Below are 17,165 nucleotides of genomic sequence, written 5' to 3' on the forward strand. Positions count from 1 at the left end.
ACTAGGTTATCCTTAAGTTAGACTAAAAATTTTTAGGGAATCTCAGGGACACTATCAATTACCACTGAGCCCTAAACACACATTCATGTAACAGATGTAAGTGTCCCACTGCCTCTGGGAGCAACTGTCTTGAACCAATAGGTAAAGAAACTAAAGAAACAACATATACCTAGTAAATGGTATTTGTAAAAAAGGAAAGGGGGGTGGAAAGGAAAGGAGGGAAGGGGGGAAGGGAGGGGGAAGGGAGGGAGGGAGGGAGGAGAAACGAAGAGGGGAGGGGAGGAGAGGGGAGGGAAGGGAGAAGAGTATAAACTATTCCTTGAAATTAGTTCTAAGGAAAAAAAAATGCTTTTGTCAGAATATAAAAACGATGTAACTAAAAAAAAATTATTTATGCTTTAGTTGTCATTAAACTGAAAAACACCTTTAATGCCAAGCATTTTGGGTAAGCTGCTCCACTCTGGTACCTTCCTTCGCATGGCCATTCTCTTTAAGAGCAGTGTCTCTAGCACTGTGCTTTAACCTGGAAGCCACCAGAAATACAGGTGGAAATGAAGTACAGCTCTTAAAATATACTGAATATAAAACAAGAATATGAAGATTAGAAGCTGAATCAGCAGGTAACCAGAGAGCCTCCCTGAGAAAGGACTTAGAGCTCCATCAGGGTTTAAGACCAGTGTCCTTAACCTTCTCTGGGAATTAACCGCCCTTTCTAATGGGAGCCACATACCCTCCCCTCAGAAAAAGGCACGTAAGTGTATCTACACACAGGGGTTCAGAGATTTCCTGAAGCCCATCCATTACCTTCTAGGAGTTCACGGACCAGCTTAAGATCCCTGGGATTGCGACAAGAGCTAGTTTCAGAAAGTTAAGTCAGAACAGGAGAGAGAACCCCACAAAAAATGCCATCTGTATGTCTGAATGGAACACCGTATCTACACACACTTAAAATCACAAGCCTTCAGAAGATAAAGCCAAGCATGACTTCGGTGTACATATTCAGACAGAAGCGCTGCAAATATTTTGCCTAAGAAACCTCAGATTCCAGTGGGCCCTGAAAAATTATTGAGCCCGTGACCCCCTCTCTGCGTCCCTAGTGTAGTCTCCCCTTCTCGGTTTGCTCGGTCCCGAGTTCATCTCTGGCACCACAGCGGCTGGATACTCCAAGGGCAAGGAGCACCCTGAGGAAGCAGGAACAACATGCTTCAGGGCTGGGAATGAATGAAATGACACCTGGGCAGCTTCAAGTAATTTTTTATTTTAATGGGTGAAAGTCTGAGCTCTCGAGTCACACAGACTGGGGCCTGAACTGTCACTTACGATTGGGGTTATCTTTCCGCTGTGTGACCCTGATCCTCTGCAAGTCCCAGCTTATTAACCTGGAAACGGGATAAAGTCACCTACCTCCTGGGGTCCCGGGCAGAACTAGTGAGGCGGGGTGTGTAAAGACCTGAGCTTGGTGTCTGCTACAGAGAGAGCACTGACTAAACAAAGACACTTACTGAGGAATCGGTAAGATCAGGCCCGTATTTCTGTTCCCAGTGAATTTTATACTTAAGAGGACAGTTTTTGTTTTATAAAATTTAATCCTAAGAATAATGCATGGTTACAATAAAAGAAATCAAATAATATTTAAGTGTTTCAAGTAGAAAGTTAAAGAACTAACTCCTCTCCCCCTCCCCCCATGAGATAACCACTACTTTACCAGGAGGGTGAAGACAGCCCCTCTGGACTGTTTACAAATGAAGTTACAAATAGGTGCATGTCCATTTCCCTCAAAGCCAGGATTGCACAGTCTCTACTCCAGGCTCACATCCCCTAATAGCTCATCTCAGTATTTTAAAAAATCTTTTAATTCAGTTTCTTTATATATACACACATCAATATGAATGAATATTCATTCAACACATAATTACTGAGCACCTACTATGTTGCCAGGCACTGGTCTAGGGGTTTGGGACACATCAATGAACAAACAGACAAGATCTCACTCTTGTGGAGCTTACAGTCTTCCTGGAGGAAACAGATAAGAGACAATAAGCATAGAGAATTCCCTGGTGGTCCAATGGTTAGGGCTCTGCGCTTTCACTGCCGAGGGCCTGGGTTCAGTTCCTGGTCATGGAACTAAGATCCCACAAGCTGCGAGACTCATGTAACAGACAAGAAAATCACGTACTATCTTAGAAAGTGAAAAGTACTTTTTTAAAAAAATAAAGGACATTCAGGCAGATCCGGGGCAGGGGGTAGTTACACATACTGGTCAGGAGAGGTCTTACGGAGAAGGGATACAAGAGCAAACCTCGAAGGATATGAGGAATGAGGCCTGCAGACGTCTAAGGGCAAAGGCCCCGAAGCAGGAGGGGGGCCAGCAGGGATGGGCGACTGAAGGTGGAGTCATGGCAGACGAGGAGCCTTAGGAGGACTGGGGCTTCTACCGCAGTGAAATGGGAGCCATCGCAGGTTCTGAGCACAGAAGACACGCTTCTTGAGTTTCCCTTTAAAAGACTCTCTGGCTCTGTGTGCAGAGCAGACAGGGGATGGGGGGAGACCAGTCAGGAGACTGCTGTACTGACCCAGGTGAGCGGTAATGGAGGCGTGGACAGGGGTGGTGGCAGTGGAGGAGGCGGAGACAACGGTCACATTCTGGACCAGACATAATGTCGTGTAATGGAAAAATCTAAACATGCTCGCTTAAAAATGTTAACTTCTTATTTTGAAATAATTTTGAACGATTTCAGACTTACAGGCCCTATATGTTAGCATTACGCTGCATGAGCTTGGGCCTGGGTCCTTATATCTGCCCTCTCTCCACACACACACACACACACACACACACACACACACACACACACACAGGTGTGCACACCCACACTCATACTGTCGGTCATCAACCCTTCACCCATTAATTTTAGCATTCATTGGTGATTCTCGATTCTTATGTAAAACAATCATTACTATGGTGGCTGCCAAACTTTCTAATGCTTGCTGCATCTATTAGTTCACATTCTACTGTAAGGAATGGTTTTCCCATAGCTATTTTTGTTATACTGATACCTCCCATTTCTTTCTTTCTTCTTTTATTTATTTCAATCAGTATGGACACGTGGATTACGATGGTTTCTGTGGGTTGTAATCCATTACTATCACATTTATCTTGGTGCTCAATGGTCCCAGGCTTGGCTGACAGGAGCCAAACTGGCTTTTGTGTCCATTGCACACACCCCCATCATGCTGTGAGCACTTCCCTTGCTTTGGCCTGAGAAGATGTTCCAGGTTCACCTTGTACTTTCTCTGCCCCTGTTCTGGAACCAGCCATTTCTCCAAGAAGCCTAGTTCTTCTTAGTGAGAATGATGTTTAAAAACAAAGATGAGGACAAGAGACGCACTCATTGTTCCTGGAGTCTCACTGCTTGTAGACCATCTCAGCAGACGGAGTTGGGACATGTGTGCACATGGGTATGTGTATACACACTTGTATCTATTTCTATATCTATCTGCATATACATATCAAAAACAATTAGCTCACACTGATACTGCCAGTTTCAATCCAACACCAAGGGTTTATTCTAGCCTTTTCCTTCTTTTTGGTAATGTCCCTCTTCAAAAGGGAAAAATCTGGTTCCCATTATCAATTTATTTCCTTATTTCCTCAATCCTAGAATACATATAAAGCGGTTTCAGAATTGTTAACCCATACCTTCTATGAAAAACTGGCAAACTACCAAGAGGTTAAATATTTATTCACAGGTATAACAATCCTTAGCCCAAGGATCTAGAGTCACAAAGCTGTGTTCAAAGGTTACTAGGGTTAGCTCTCCATCCCTTCCCCAAAGTGTGGTTACATTATTCATTTGAAATACAGTTAGGTTTATTTATTTCTGTTTGCATTCCTTTTTAAAAAAATCCACTCTAGTCGACTGTATTTATTTTTTGCATACATGAAACATTACCATGGTTCTAAAAGTCAAAACTAAACAAAAAGATATTCTCAGAGACACATCCCCCTCCCTATACACATCCATCCTACCCTATTACCACCTACCTCCCTCTAACCAATTTCTTTGTTTCAGGTTTCATCTTTTCTGTGTGTTTCCTCTACAAATGAGAAGATAACAGATATTCTTTATCTCCTTTCTTACAAAAGAGGAAGCATATTAAGGATACTCTTAACACTTTGGTTTTTTTTCTCTTAACAATGTATCCTAGAAATCACTTCAAATGAGTCATAGAGGTCTTTCTCATTCTTTTTTAAAGATGAAAAAAAGCAGTCGTGTGGCTCCACTGTGTGGCTGTATCATACTTTATTCAATCACTCTCCTCTGCACAGGCACTGAGGTTATTTCCAGTATTTTGCAATTACAAACAAGCTGTAATTAATAATCTTGTGCATATGTATTTTCATATTGTTGGAGGTGTATCTTCAGGGTAAATTCCTAGAAGTAGTACTGCTGGGTCAGAAGGTAAATGCATACAGAGCTTTACCAGACGCTGCCCAAGTCCCTCCAAAATGGTTGCACCAATTTGCATTCCCACTAGCAATGTATGATGGTGGCTGTTTCCTTACAGGCTCACCAACAGAATGTGTTGTTATAGTTTTTAACTTTTGCAAATCTGGTAGGTGAGAAATGGCACCTCGGTGCAGTTTTAATTTGCATTTCTCTAATTATGGGTACGGTTGAACATCTTTTCGTATGTTTAAGTACCACTTTTATATCTTTTCAGAGGGTTAATTGTCTGCCTCTTTTCCTCATTTTCTATTCTATTTTTGGTCTTTTTACCCTTTTTAAGAGTTACAAAATGATCTTAGGTATACTAGCCCTGTATCTGTGATACACGTTGCAAACATTTTCTCCCAGTGTGTCGGCTGTCTTCTGACTTTGTGGTTTTTTTTTGCAACCTAAATTGTTTCCTTTTTATGGTAGAGGCCCTGTTGATTTTAGATCCTACCTTTATCACACGTAAATTTTTAAATGTAATTGAGTCTACTTCTAGTCTATTTTATTCTACTAGCCTATTTGTCCACCCACGAGCCAGCACCACACAGTTTTAATTATAGAGGCTTTAGAGTATGTTTCAATGTCCGACAGGGCAAGATCTCCTGGGAGCTTTTCTTTTTTGGTTTCCTATCCTTTCTGCGTGTTTCTTTTCCAAATGAACTTTAATATCAGCTAAAATGAAATCTTTTAATGAATGTATTATATTTGTTCACATTTATTGATAAGACTGATACATGTGGTCTCAACTTGGTCACATGATTGTATAGTTATTATGTGCATTATATTTCCAATGCTTCTTTCTCTAAGTGACGTTTTCTTTGCTTGCTCACTCGTTTATTAGTTGATTGATTAATTGTATTTAGGAAGGTTTATATTTTTGTTCTCATGCTTACCTTTGTACTTATACATTTTAATGCCCTTAGACTCCCATTTTCTTAGATACCATTTTAGCATTTTGTTCGTCAATTTTTAATGGAATCCTTTAAATCTTACCTATTACATATATAAAAATCAATGAGCTCATTCTACTTTCATCTTTACCTATCCCTTCCCCCATTTTTTGTTTAGATTATTTTTACTGTGTTAGAATACATAACATTTATATATTACTTTACCCTCATCACCACCTTTGTTTTAGTCTTAGATCAGCAATTAAAAACATTATATGCTCACTATGAGTCCTTAGGCTGAAGTTTCCCCACTCATCTCTTTGTTGCATGAATCTCATTCTCCAGTAGACTCCTCAACATGGGCTAATGGGTAGAGAATTCTTGCATGTTTAAAATGGTTTTTCTCTGATACTTGAAAGACATATATACCTTTGATTCATACTTTCTTTGAAAACGATGCTCCATCATTGCCTTGCTTTATATATTGTTTTTGAGACAGCCGATGCCAGTCTAATTCTTTTGCCTTGTAAGTTATTTGATTTTTTGCTTGGAAGCCTTGAGGATCTTTTTCTTTATCTCTGAAGTCAGATAGCATTATCAGAATACATCTTAGACTTGATTGTTGCTGGTCAATTTTCCCAAGTACCCAGTGAGATCTTTCAATGTGCAAATTTAGACCTTTCATTTGCAGGAATTCTTCTTAGATTACAGTTTTACATATTGGTTCTGTTTCATTATTTTGTTCTCCTTCTTCATGGCCTCCAGTTATATATGTGTTGTCTCTTCTCTGTCTGTGCCTCACTTCAATCACTTTCTCTCTGAACCTTTCTACTTCTTTCTTCATCTGATTTTCACTCTCTTGGTTGTTTCTTAGCCTTTCTTCAGTGCCCTTTATTAAATGTCATTTGAATCTATTTTTCCTTGAGCATCTTGAAATTTAGTCTTAATTTGAGATAATTTTATCATTTTTTCCTGAGTACAGTAAATCCTTTTCATTTCTTCATCTTTTTGCCAGTTTCTGTTTTTAGTTTCTGAATTCCTGACTTAAGGATTAGTCTTTTCACCTCTCCAAATGCTTGAGGGTATTAAAATCAGTTTGGAGTGCTGTCTGTGTTAAATAGCTTTCTTCTGCTCTGTGGTTTTTGCTTCCTTGGTGGTGGGGGGTGTGTGTGGGGGGGATTTCTTTAGTTGAAGTGTTTATTCCTTCAACATTTTATTATGAAAAATTTCGAACATCTAAAAAGTTGAAAGAGTTGTCGGGTGAACACCTGTATTCTCGTGAGCTAGATTCTATAACTGTTATCATTTTGTTCTATTGCTTTATCACATATATATTCATCTATCTGTCCATTCATTCATCTTATTTTTTGGAAGAGTTTGAAAGTTGCAGACATTAGTATATTTCATCCCTAAACACAAAGGCAAGCATATCATTAAGCAGTTCAATGTTCGTTAAAAAAATGTTTTTTGAGGTAAAATTTGCCTCCAGTAAAGTACATAAATCTTTAGAAAGTACCATTCTCGGAATTTTGGCAACTGCATACAACCATATAAGCCACACCTCTGTCAAAATGCAGAACCCTTCCACCACCGCGCAATGTTTCCTCATGCCCTTCCCAACCCATGCCTGCTCTAACTCTCCCAGGGGAAGTGCTGTTCTGATTTTTATTCACCTTAGTTTTGGCCCATTCTAAAACGTCATGTAATGCAATCAGACAGTATGTACTCTTTTGTATGATGCATTTTTCCCTCAGCAAAGGTTAACAGTGGGTGTGCAAGTGATAGCTCATTAGGATTTGTTTGTTTTTTACTCACACATAATTCGGAGTGTGGGTGTTTTCGGTCTCTTAGCTGTGTTTAATGTATGGTTTCTGTAGTTTTATTTGTTCTTGTTTTTCCATATTGTTTGGAGAATATGTGGAGAGACTTGAATTTAAATAACCATTCGTAACATTTCTGTGTGAACATTTTCAAACATAAAGGAAGACAGATTGCTTAATAACCACCCAAATTTAAAAATGATCAAAATTTTGCCATACCTGCTTTATTTATCTCTCTGTTTTCTTTGTTGAAGTATTTTTAAAGCAAACCTCATACATCATGTCGTTTGAGCTCTACATAATGAAGCATGTGCCTCTAAAAAATAGATCTTTTGTTTTATAACCATGAGGACGTTATTAATCCTAACAAAATTACCAACAATTCCTTGGTATCCTCTGAAATTTAGACCATGTACAGCTCCTTTGGATTTCTTAGAAAACATTCTTTTACAGTTGTTTTTTTGAATCAGGATCCAGACAAGGTCCACACGTTACATACTGCTGTTAAGCCTTTTAAGCACTCCATCCTCTCCATTTTCCCCACATTAAGTTAGTTGTCCTATAGAATGTCCCATATTCCCTTGACTTTCACTTTTTGACATTTTTTTAAACCTCAAAGTTTTTAATCACTAATAAATCTCCATTCATATCATTGCCATTGCAACAAACATTTCTAGAACCACTTTTTGAAATTTAGTTTGATAAAATTGTTCTGAATAGTCTTAACAGTTAACATACTTCTTAAAGCAGCAGTTCTCAAACATTTCGGTCTCAGGACCTTTCTACACTCTTAAAAATTATTGAGGACCTCAAGCAACTTTTGTTTCTGTAGAATACAGTTGTCAATATTTACCATATTAGAAATAAAACAGAAATGTTTAAAACACAAGACTACAGGAGCCAACAGGTGCCCACATGATGATGTCATCCCTCACGATGTAGCCTCTGGAAAACTCCACTGTGAACTTGTGAACGAACAAAAGTGACAAAGGAAAGCGATGTCTGAGTATCACCATAAAAACAGTTTTGACTCTGTGGACCTCCTGAATGGGTCTCTGTAACCCCTTGTTGCCAAACCATAATTTGAGAACTGCTGTTGTAAAGAATGGGTCTGATTTTTGGAAATAAATGTCCTTTGGAACCAGGTTTGGTAAACCAATTTTTTATGTGTCAAAAGTGAAGCAGCACTATAAAAACTGACTTTTCTTATAAATCTTATAAATGGCATTTTTCCAAAAAAAGCATTTAACGAAGAATTCCGATAATATCCCGTGCTGTGACAAAAAATGGGTACGCTATGTTAAAACATGGGTACAGATTCATAAAGTGATTGCTGTAGCATCACAGAATTTTAGCACTGGATGGTCTCAAGAAATTTCTGAAGGACAACTGAAGTTATTTCTGTCTTTGTATGTTTGGGAAAAACCTGTTTTACTACTTCAGAATTGTTAGTGGGGTGTAAATTGGTGCAACTGTTTAGGACAACATTTGGCATTTTCATGGGAAGTTGAATATTTGCATGCCCTAAACCAGGGCTTCTCAACTTTAGCACTTTAATTTGGGGCTGGACAATCCTTTGAAGTGAGGACTGTCCTGCTCATTGCAGGACGTTTAGTGGCATCTCTGGTCTCTACCCACTAGATGCCAGTGATACCCCTCCCCCCATGTTGTGACAATTAAAAATGTTTCTAGACATCACCAAATGTCCCTTGGGAGGCAAAACAATCACCCCTAGTCGAGAACCACTTCCCTAAACTAAGCATTCTTCTCCTGGGAGTCGCTCTAAGAAAAACCTTAGCCCATGGGTCCCAAGGAACACGAACAAGAATGTTCAAAGCAGATTCTTCATAATACAAAAACAAAAAAAAAATAAACAAATCAATGACCACTGACAGAAAAACTGATAACTAAATTAGGATATATTTATATAATGGAATATTTCGTATCAGCAAAATGAATAAGCTATTGTAGCTAAACCAACAATTTTAGTAAAATTTAGTTAAAAAATTTAAAAAAGGGGCTTCCCTGGTGGCGCAGTGGTTGGGAGTCCGCCTGCCAATGCAGGGGACACGGGTTCGTGCCCTGGTCCGGGAAGATCCCACATGCCGCGGAGCGGCTGGGCCCGTGAGCCACAAGTACTGAGCCTGCGCGTCTGGAGCCTGTGCTCCGCAACGGGAGAGGCCACGACAGTGAGGGGCCCGCGCACCGCGACGAAGAGTGGCCCCCACTCGCCGCAACTGGAGAAAGCCCTTGCACAGAAACTAAGACCCAACACAGCCAAAAATAAAAATAAATAAATAAATGTATTTTTAAAATAAATAAATAAAAGAATGTTGAGTGAAAAAAATTAAGTCCCTGAAGACAACATGTGATACCTTTTAAAAATCATTAAGATAAACAGGCAAAATTAAAGAACACACTATACATATGTATTTAGGAATACATATATTTGTGTTAAACCCTCCCGCAAAAAAAGGAAAGAGAATGACCCACAAAGGGAGGGATAACAGTTCCTACAGGACAGGGGCCGGGGACGCTCACAGGGTGTAAGGTTGCAGATAATGTTCTAGCTCTCGGGCTGGGGGATAGGTTCACAAATGTTCACTCTATTATTAAATAAATAAATACGAAAGGGCCACGTCTGGATCAATGATGACAGTGTGATGATCAAGCAAGGATTATGATCGATTTAACCTGAAGTTAAAATTTTAAAAATCAAATGCCCAGCCCTACCCCAGCCTGCGAGGCGCAGAGCCTGGGCCCTGCCTGTTTTGTTTCGGAAGCCTCCCCTCCCCTCCCCCTCTTCCCTCGCTCCCTGCACTCCAGCAGCCTAGCCTCCCGGGTGTGATCTGCACACAAACTGGCCTGGGCTCGGGTCTTTGACGCTGCGCTGCCTCTCATGGCCCCGGCTCCAGGCTCGCCTCACTTCCCGCAGGTCTCTGCTCACAGAGGGGTTCCCTGAGCCCCAGCTCCCCGCGCCAGGCCCTCCTCTCTCCAGCCCCTGTCCGGCTCTGCCCCCACCCCCACCCCCCATCATATTATGCAGCACCTGGCTGGTCTCCCGTCCGTGAGTGCGACGCAGGCTCCGTGAGTACACGGACTGTGGTCAGTGCTGAACAGCGCCCAGCGCTATGCCCTCCTCTCCTGGTGCTCAGTGTTTACTGAATAAATATACGAACGCTTTAGCAACCTAGCTCACAGAAGGGCCTGATGCTTGATCTGAGACGTATCAAAAAGGCCCACCTTCGTTGGAACTCCAAGGGCACAATGGTTTAACATTATGCTTTTTGAAACGTGCTCCATAGATGACTCGAGACTCGGGTGGGAGATGTGGCTTTGGGGCTCTACCCCAGAGCTGCTGAATCAGAACTTCTGGGCTGCCTGCCAGGAATGTGCATTTTCCACAAACTACACTGGTGATTCTTGGGCCTACTAAAGTTTGAGAACTACTGAACCCAGCAGAGAAATCAAGGCCCAAAACAGTTAAGCACTTCAGCTGTTCAACAGTCTTCCTACCTCAGAGAGCTTGGGATGGAGTGAAATGAGATAATGTGTCTAAACGGTCTAAAACAGATGTGTCATTCAAAAACAAGGCACGAATATGTTAAAGAAACTGAGGGCTGCTGAAAAGTATATTAAAGAGATTGATAAATGAGTTTTATCTGTTGTAAACCATATAACATATAAAGAAAGATTAATTTATAAAGTATTAAGGTACATTTCAAATATCACGGTTGAAGTTTCATCTTCTTCTTCTCTTACATTTTCATACCTCATGGATCAGTAAAAAACTGTGGATTAATAGTTTAAATGCCGAAAGAAGCCAGCTGCTTGTTCTAGTCTGACTCAGTTAAGCTCTTACAATATTTTGACTGTTTGAAGAAAATTAATAATGGGATGTAAGGCGGTAGATTAACTGAAACTAAATATCAACACAGCTAGATTTATTTTTGGATGACTGAGCTCATCTCTTCAAAGAACGGAAACAGGATTTATTTTATCATGAGTTATTAACTTACACAACACCAAAACGGCCCCCGACCAGCACGGAGAGAGCCAGCCGGAGTGTAGTTAAGGATTACATAAGAGGCTGAAAGTTCAGATTTCATATTAGCCAGGACTTGGCCTGTCCAGGCTCCAGTCGATGACCCAAGGCTCACAAAGATGCCAGGAGAAGTTAAGGTGATAACCGCCCTGAGAGTTCTGGAAGCAGGCTAGTTTCCTCTCCCCTGAGGAGCAGGTCCCCGTTGCAGCCATGGGGAGAAACCGGTACATCCGGAAGAGGAAGATGCTTTTCTGTGTCATTCATGTATTCACTCAGCAAACACTGACTGAGCCCCGATCTGCCCTCCCTTCCCTCCTCCTGAGCCTGCGCTCCCTGTGGGTCCACAAGCAGGAAGCGGATACAACGCCTGGGCCTCCAGGTCAAGCACAGAGCCCAGGCCGGAGGTGACTGCTCCTACGTCTGATGGGCTCTGAAGCCCGATGTCTCCAGGCCAACAAGGAAAGGCAGGTTTAGCTTTTAGAGGAGCAAAATTGACCCCAAGTCGCCTTAAAAGGTGCCAATTCGATATATAGTCCTCATTTTTTGCTTTCCCCTCTACATTGTGAAGAAGCTGTTGGTGACAGGCTGAGGCTCCCAGGTACAGATCTTTGTACATCTAAGGCACCCTGCTGCTTCTTGGCAGGGATTGCTTGGTGAAGGAGGAAACCAAAATGGGATCACCAAACCTGCTCTGTGTTCACAGAATGCTCTGGAGTTCAATGACGTTATGTCATTTTTCCATGTGTGTGCACAAAAAATCCAAAAACCCCTCTGTGCTCACACACCAAAACCAGAAGAGATCTACAGTGACAACAAAAATCAGTGGAACATGCTGGCCGTGGACGCCAGGCCATGTTAACCAGAGCTGTTTCTGGACCCCTCTGTACACCAGTGTGGGCACCAGGCCACTACATTTCACAATTCAAGTGACTCTTGGAAAAAGCTGTCCGGGGCTTCCCTGGTGGTGCAGTAGTTAAGAATCCGCCTGCCAATGCAAGGGACACGGGTTCGAGCCCTGGTCTGGGAAGATCCCACATGCCGCGGAGCAACTAAGCCCATGCGCCATGACCACTGAGCCTGCGCTCTAGAACCCACGAGCCACAACTACTGGGCCCGCATGCCACAACTACTGAAGCCTGTGTGCCTAGAGCCTGTGCTCTGCAACAAGAGAAGCCATCACAATGAGAAGCCCACACACCACAACGAAGAGTAGCCCCTGCTCGCCACAACTAGAGAAAGCCCGCGTACAGCAATGAAGATCCAATGCAGCCAAAAATAAAATAAATAAGTTTATTTTAAAAAAAAAAAAGAAAGAAAGGAAAAGCTGTCTGCTCCACTGCTCCCAACACTGCCCTTCCTCCGCTGCCTCCATGGCTTGGGCAAAAGCTTAAAAATATATCCTGGTATATGTGCAAGAATGATCATGCCGCCATTATTTAAAAAGCAAAACCGGAAACAACTCAAACACACATTGACAGGAGAAAGAATAAAGTGTGCACGGTCACAGAATGAACTATTACATAACCATGAAGATGATCAAATTGTCAGATACAACTACCAACATGGCTACATCTTAGAAACAATCACACAATATGACACTGTTCTTATAAAGCTCAAAATTCAACAAAACTCAATGATACATTTCTTAGGGATACACGTCCATGTGGTAAACTCATACTTAAAAAACGAAGAGAAGGGGATGATTAACAGGACGGTGGTGGTTTTGCGGGGAGAGGCAAGGATTGGGGAGAAGCACACATTGGTTATCTTCTGCTTCTTAGATTGGGTAGTGAGCTCATGTGTTTATCATTACACTTTTAAACTGACACACACATTACATATATTCCTTTGTATACATCAAATTACACAGTTAAAAAAAACCAAGAAAAAATTACCCGCCTGGTGTCTGATCACCCAAATCTTACTCACCAGCACCACGAAGTATAATCAGAGACGGGAGGGAGGAGGAAGCACCCTGGAGGCCTGGAAGCCGTGTCCTGGCTGCGCGAGCCTGGAGAAACCGCTACCCCCACTACCTCAGTCTCCTCACTTGTAAAATGAAACCCATCGGCGCTGCCTACCTTGAGGGCCACTGTGAGGAGGGAGATGAGCGCTAGGTGAACCACGAGGCTCCGCGTGGTACAGGGGGGCAGGGGACGTTCACTCTGTCATACGGATTGCTTTCTTGGCCCTGCCTCTCTTCCCCTGAGGAATGACCTCCTCCACTCCACATGCTTCTCGGGGGCTGCCAAGGCAGGACCTACCCCCCAGCGGGAGGGACAACTTCAGGTTAGGCCAGCGGGAGTGTTTCCCCTGGGATATATGAGCACAGGCGCAGGATGAAAGGATGAAAGGCAGTTGAGGTCAAACCACTTGGGCCACAGAGTCCAAAAGGGACGCTGTCCTGCTCCTGACACCCCTGGAGTGAACCTGGTTTTTGTCCCTCCTGGCAGGGCAGCTCTATCTTCATGTCTGTGAACATCCAGCATCATTAAAAAGCAAAACAAAGACAAAAGCCAACCCTTTTCTTGCTTAAGTTCATCAGAGCAGGTTTCTTTCGCCCGCACTCACGGAAGCCTGGCTGACTCAGGAGGAAATGCTGCTTTATTACAAAGCACGGGTGCACTTCAGGCTTCGGCCAAGCAGGCAGAGGGACATGTCAGCAGAGAGAGATGTCAGCAGAGACTGCCCACGTGCGTCCTGCTTCAGAGGCCTAGTTGGTCTCCCCATCAGTCTCACTTGCCTCTCAAAGCTTTCAGGGTGCACCACCTCCCAGATTGACACAATTCATTTCAGAAGGATCTCCAGAAAACAAGTTTCACTCTTGCCTGGACCTCGTGCAGTGGCGCCCCACTGCCTACAGCACGGGTCTCACGCTGTCTCCACCGGTCACAGGGAACAGGTGACTAGCGAGGGGAGGAGGGGAGGTGGCAGCTGCCGGTCCCGCTCTCCGCCCAGGTGAAAATTCCCTTCGACCTCAGAGAAGATGTGTGCGGTGACAGCAAGTGGCCTAGGAATCTGCAGTCTAATAAAATACCATCTTTTAAAAGTAAAAGCCAAATAAAGCCATGATGTTGAAAGTATGATTATCCACCTGGCAATCTAATTCCGAATCAGATCACCCACTGCTCTGCCTATAAACAGACACCACCTTGTGTGAATTCCCATGTCACCTAAGGAAGATGACAGCTTGCTGGCCAGACGCACAGTGGTCTGAATTAGCCACTCACGGCAGTGAAAACGGTGTGTATAAAAGCGAACTCTGTCCTTGATCGAGCCCCTAAACTCTCGTCAGTCTATTAAAACAGAAGCTCAGTGAGAAAGCAGATGAGGCTGACAGGGCACTGTGAAATAAAAGCCCACTTTCTCAGGTGGAAGTAACTCTAATATCTCAGACCTGTTTGCCTAGAATCTTGTTCTCCTTGCTCATTCCTGTCAATGCCAAACCCCTACCTTCATCAGGAGATGGAGGCTCAAGGACCCAGAAATAATTTGAGCAAACCTATCTCACCGCAGACACTTTCACTTTTATCTTCATTAACTCTTTGGTCCCTGTCAAGTATCCTGGAAGTGGGATTTATGTTTCAGCTGCTGGGTCTAGAGGATCTTAACATTTAGACAATTTGCACGTTTAACCGGGGCAGAAAATATTGCATGCTTTTCTAGACGTATACAAATTGTTTTCTTTTTCTAGCAAAAGAACACTGTGTTATCTCATTCGCTGTATTTTTTAACTGAAAGAATTTTAAAGAAAAGTAGCATGTTACCCAGATGAACGTCACTAATTTTGCCTCACACGTGAAATCCCGCCCAATTAACAATCCCACGTCTTTTCCTTTCTTAAGAGAAAAACACACATGCACACACAATAAGCCTGCTCTCTTCAGGTGAGTGGACTGAGTGAATAGTCACTCGTCCTGGGTGACTACCTATTTATAAGAGTTTACAACGGTAAAACGCTGAAGTCCGGGGACTTCACACCAGGCCCCAGAGCAGCAGTGCTAGTGAGACGTAAAAAAACGCTCAGTCCTGAAGCTCGCCTTCCTGATGTCCATCAAAAACCATCACTCTTAACCAGTTAATTCTCCTTTTCTGTAAAACGTGGAGGCTCCTCAAAATCTGTGCTCGAGGAAGGGTTCCCCAAGCATGTGTATTAGTACCCAGAGTGCCAGAAGAGCACCTCGTCACTGCAGTCTCTGTGCCTTTCTAATTGCTACTATAATTCAGCATTTCTGTTCTACCGTATTTCCCAAACACACCTGTCTTTGGTGAATTTATGTGAATACAAACATCAGTGATGAGGTCAGGAGGCCAACTTGCTCAGAGCAAACCCACATCAGAAACAACAAAATCAGTGGTTAAGAATCCACCTTCCAACGTAGGGGATGTGGGTTCAAGCCCTGGTCGGGGAACTAAGACCCCACATGCCACAGGGTAACTAAGCCTGCGTGCCTTAACTACTGAGCCTGCGTGCCGCAACTAGAGAGGAGCCTGTGTGCCGCAGCTAAGACCCGACACAGCCAAAAACAAACAAACAAATAAATAAATATTAAAAAGAAAAAGAAAAAGAAAAAAGAAACAACAAAATCGGAAACCATCAGTGACAAGCACTCAGACACTTTCTTCAAATATGGAATGGATTTTATAAATGATTTCCTATAGCAGGATCCAATAGGCGAGCATTCCTATTGTCTTTGGGACACTGTAAGACAGGTTCACCAAAACACCATGAACTGACTCACAGGGGACAGGGTCTCACACTGTATTTCCTGTCTGGGTAACTCTTCGATGGGCTCTGCGATTTCATTCAAAAGCACGTAGAACGTACTACAGAATGCCGGTAAAGAGAAATAACGCTGTTCACCGTCAAACTGGGATTTAATTTCCATTCTAGAGCTCCGACGACACAGAAACAGGTTAACCTGGAGGCCAATGTCCTTGCACGTGTCCCTACAAACAGGTCAAGCAGAACTTACGAGAAGCATGGCGGACGTCCCATTGGGTCTGGATAAGTGGATGGACATTTCAGGGAACATCCTGTCAATGCGGCTAATCACGTCGTCAACATATCTGAGAGGGAGAAAGACACACAGGTGTAAGAGCTGGAGCCCTAGTCACAGAAATACAAACCTACAGTACGCTTTTCTTCTCAATTTAATTTTTCATTAGTGAAATATGTTTTTAGAAAGGCAGATGGGATTTATAAGCCTTTTTAGGAAAAATACTACTCCCCAGTTCCCCCTCTTGCTTTTTAGTGATTTAGTGACCATTCCTTTTTTTAGTGATTTCTGTTGGTATTTACCTCTGTATTTCCACATGATGTGTTTTTAATGCCAGTTCTTGGTTTTTCATTTTAAGGTGTGACCTCGTGGCTTTCTCCTATAGACTAGAATTTAGTTCTGCCACCTTCCTGGCCACTGGGCTCCAATTACAGGGCCCCTCCCTCTGTCCTTCTGGTCTAGGGATGGAAGCAGCTTCCTGTTTTGCTCACCTCTGTTTGCCTCCCTGTTTCCTCTTTGGCTTCTCATCTCAATCACCTCAATAATCAAGTCTCTGGATTAAATTCCTTCTGTTTTAAATACCTGAAGTCATTCCTGTTTTTCTGGTTTGAGTCTAACTAATTCAAACGACCTCACAATTTTTGCTTAAATCAGTATTTATTGTTTACATTCTAAAATCTCTGCTATATATATATTTTTAATAGCTGAGCTGCATAGTGTCTCGTGAGTATATTTATTTACTTGTACAGTTTTTTGTTTCACTGGATTTTCACTTGATTCGTTTTCTGTGTACCTATTACAATTTTTTCCCTCAAACTCTCTACCTGACTAAAACTTCTCTGACTACGGTCAAACATATCAGACATATCAGTTTCCATTTTTTTTCTTGGAAACATCCCTCTGAAAGGCAGTCT

The 17,165-nt window shown here is 42.4% G+C and overlaps 1 protein-coding gene across 3 annotated transcripts in view; it reads right to left on the reverse strand.

Annotated features, from left to right (window-relative positions):
- The window catches only part of MED27 (mediator complex subunit 27), a 204,398-nt gene that overhangs the window by 54,200 nt on the left and 133,033 nt on the right, over positions 1-17,165 (reverse strand). For all 3 annotated transcript variants that reach the window (XM_082400827.1, XM_082400828.1, XM_082400829.1), the window contains exon 4: positions 16,228-16,321. In XM_082400827.1, coding sequence (XP_082256953.1) covers positions 16,228-16,321 — 94 coding nt within the window. The remainder of the gene's footprint in view (positions 1-16,227; positions 16,322-17,165) is intronic.

This window comes from Balaenoptera borealis (genome assembly GCF_965194805.1).
Source record: "Balaenoptera borealis genome assembly, chromosome: 8".
Lineage (NCBI taxonomy): Eukaryota > Metazoa > Chordata > Mammalia > Artiodactyla > Balaenopteridae > Balaenoptera > Balaenoptera borealis.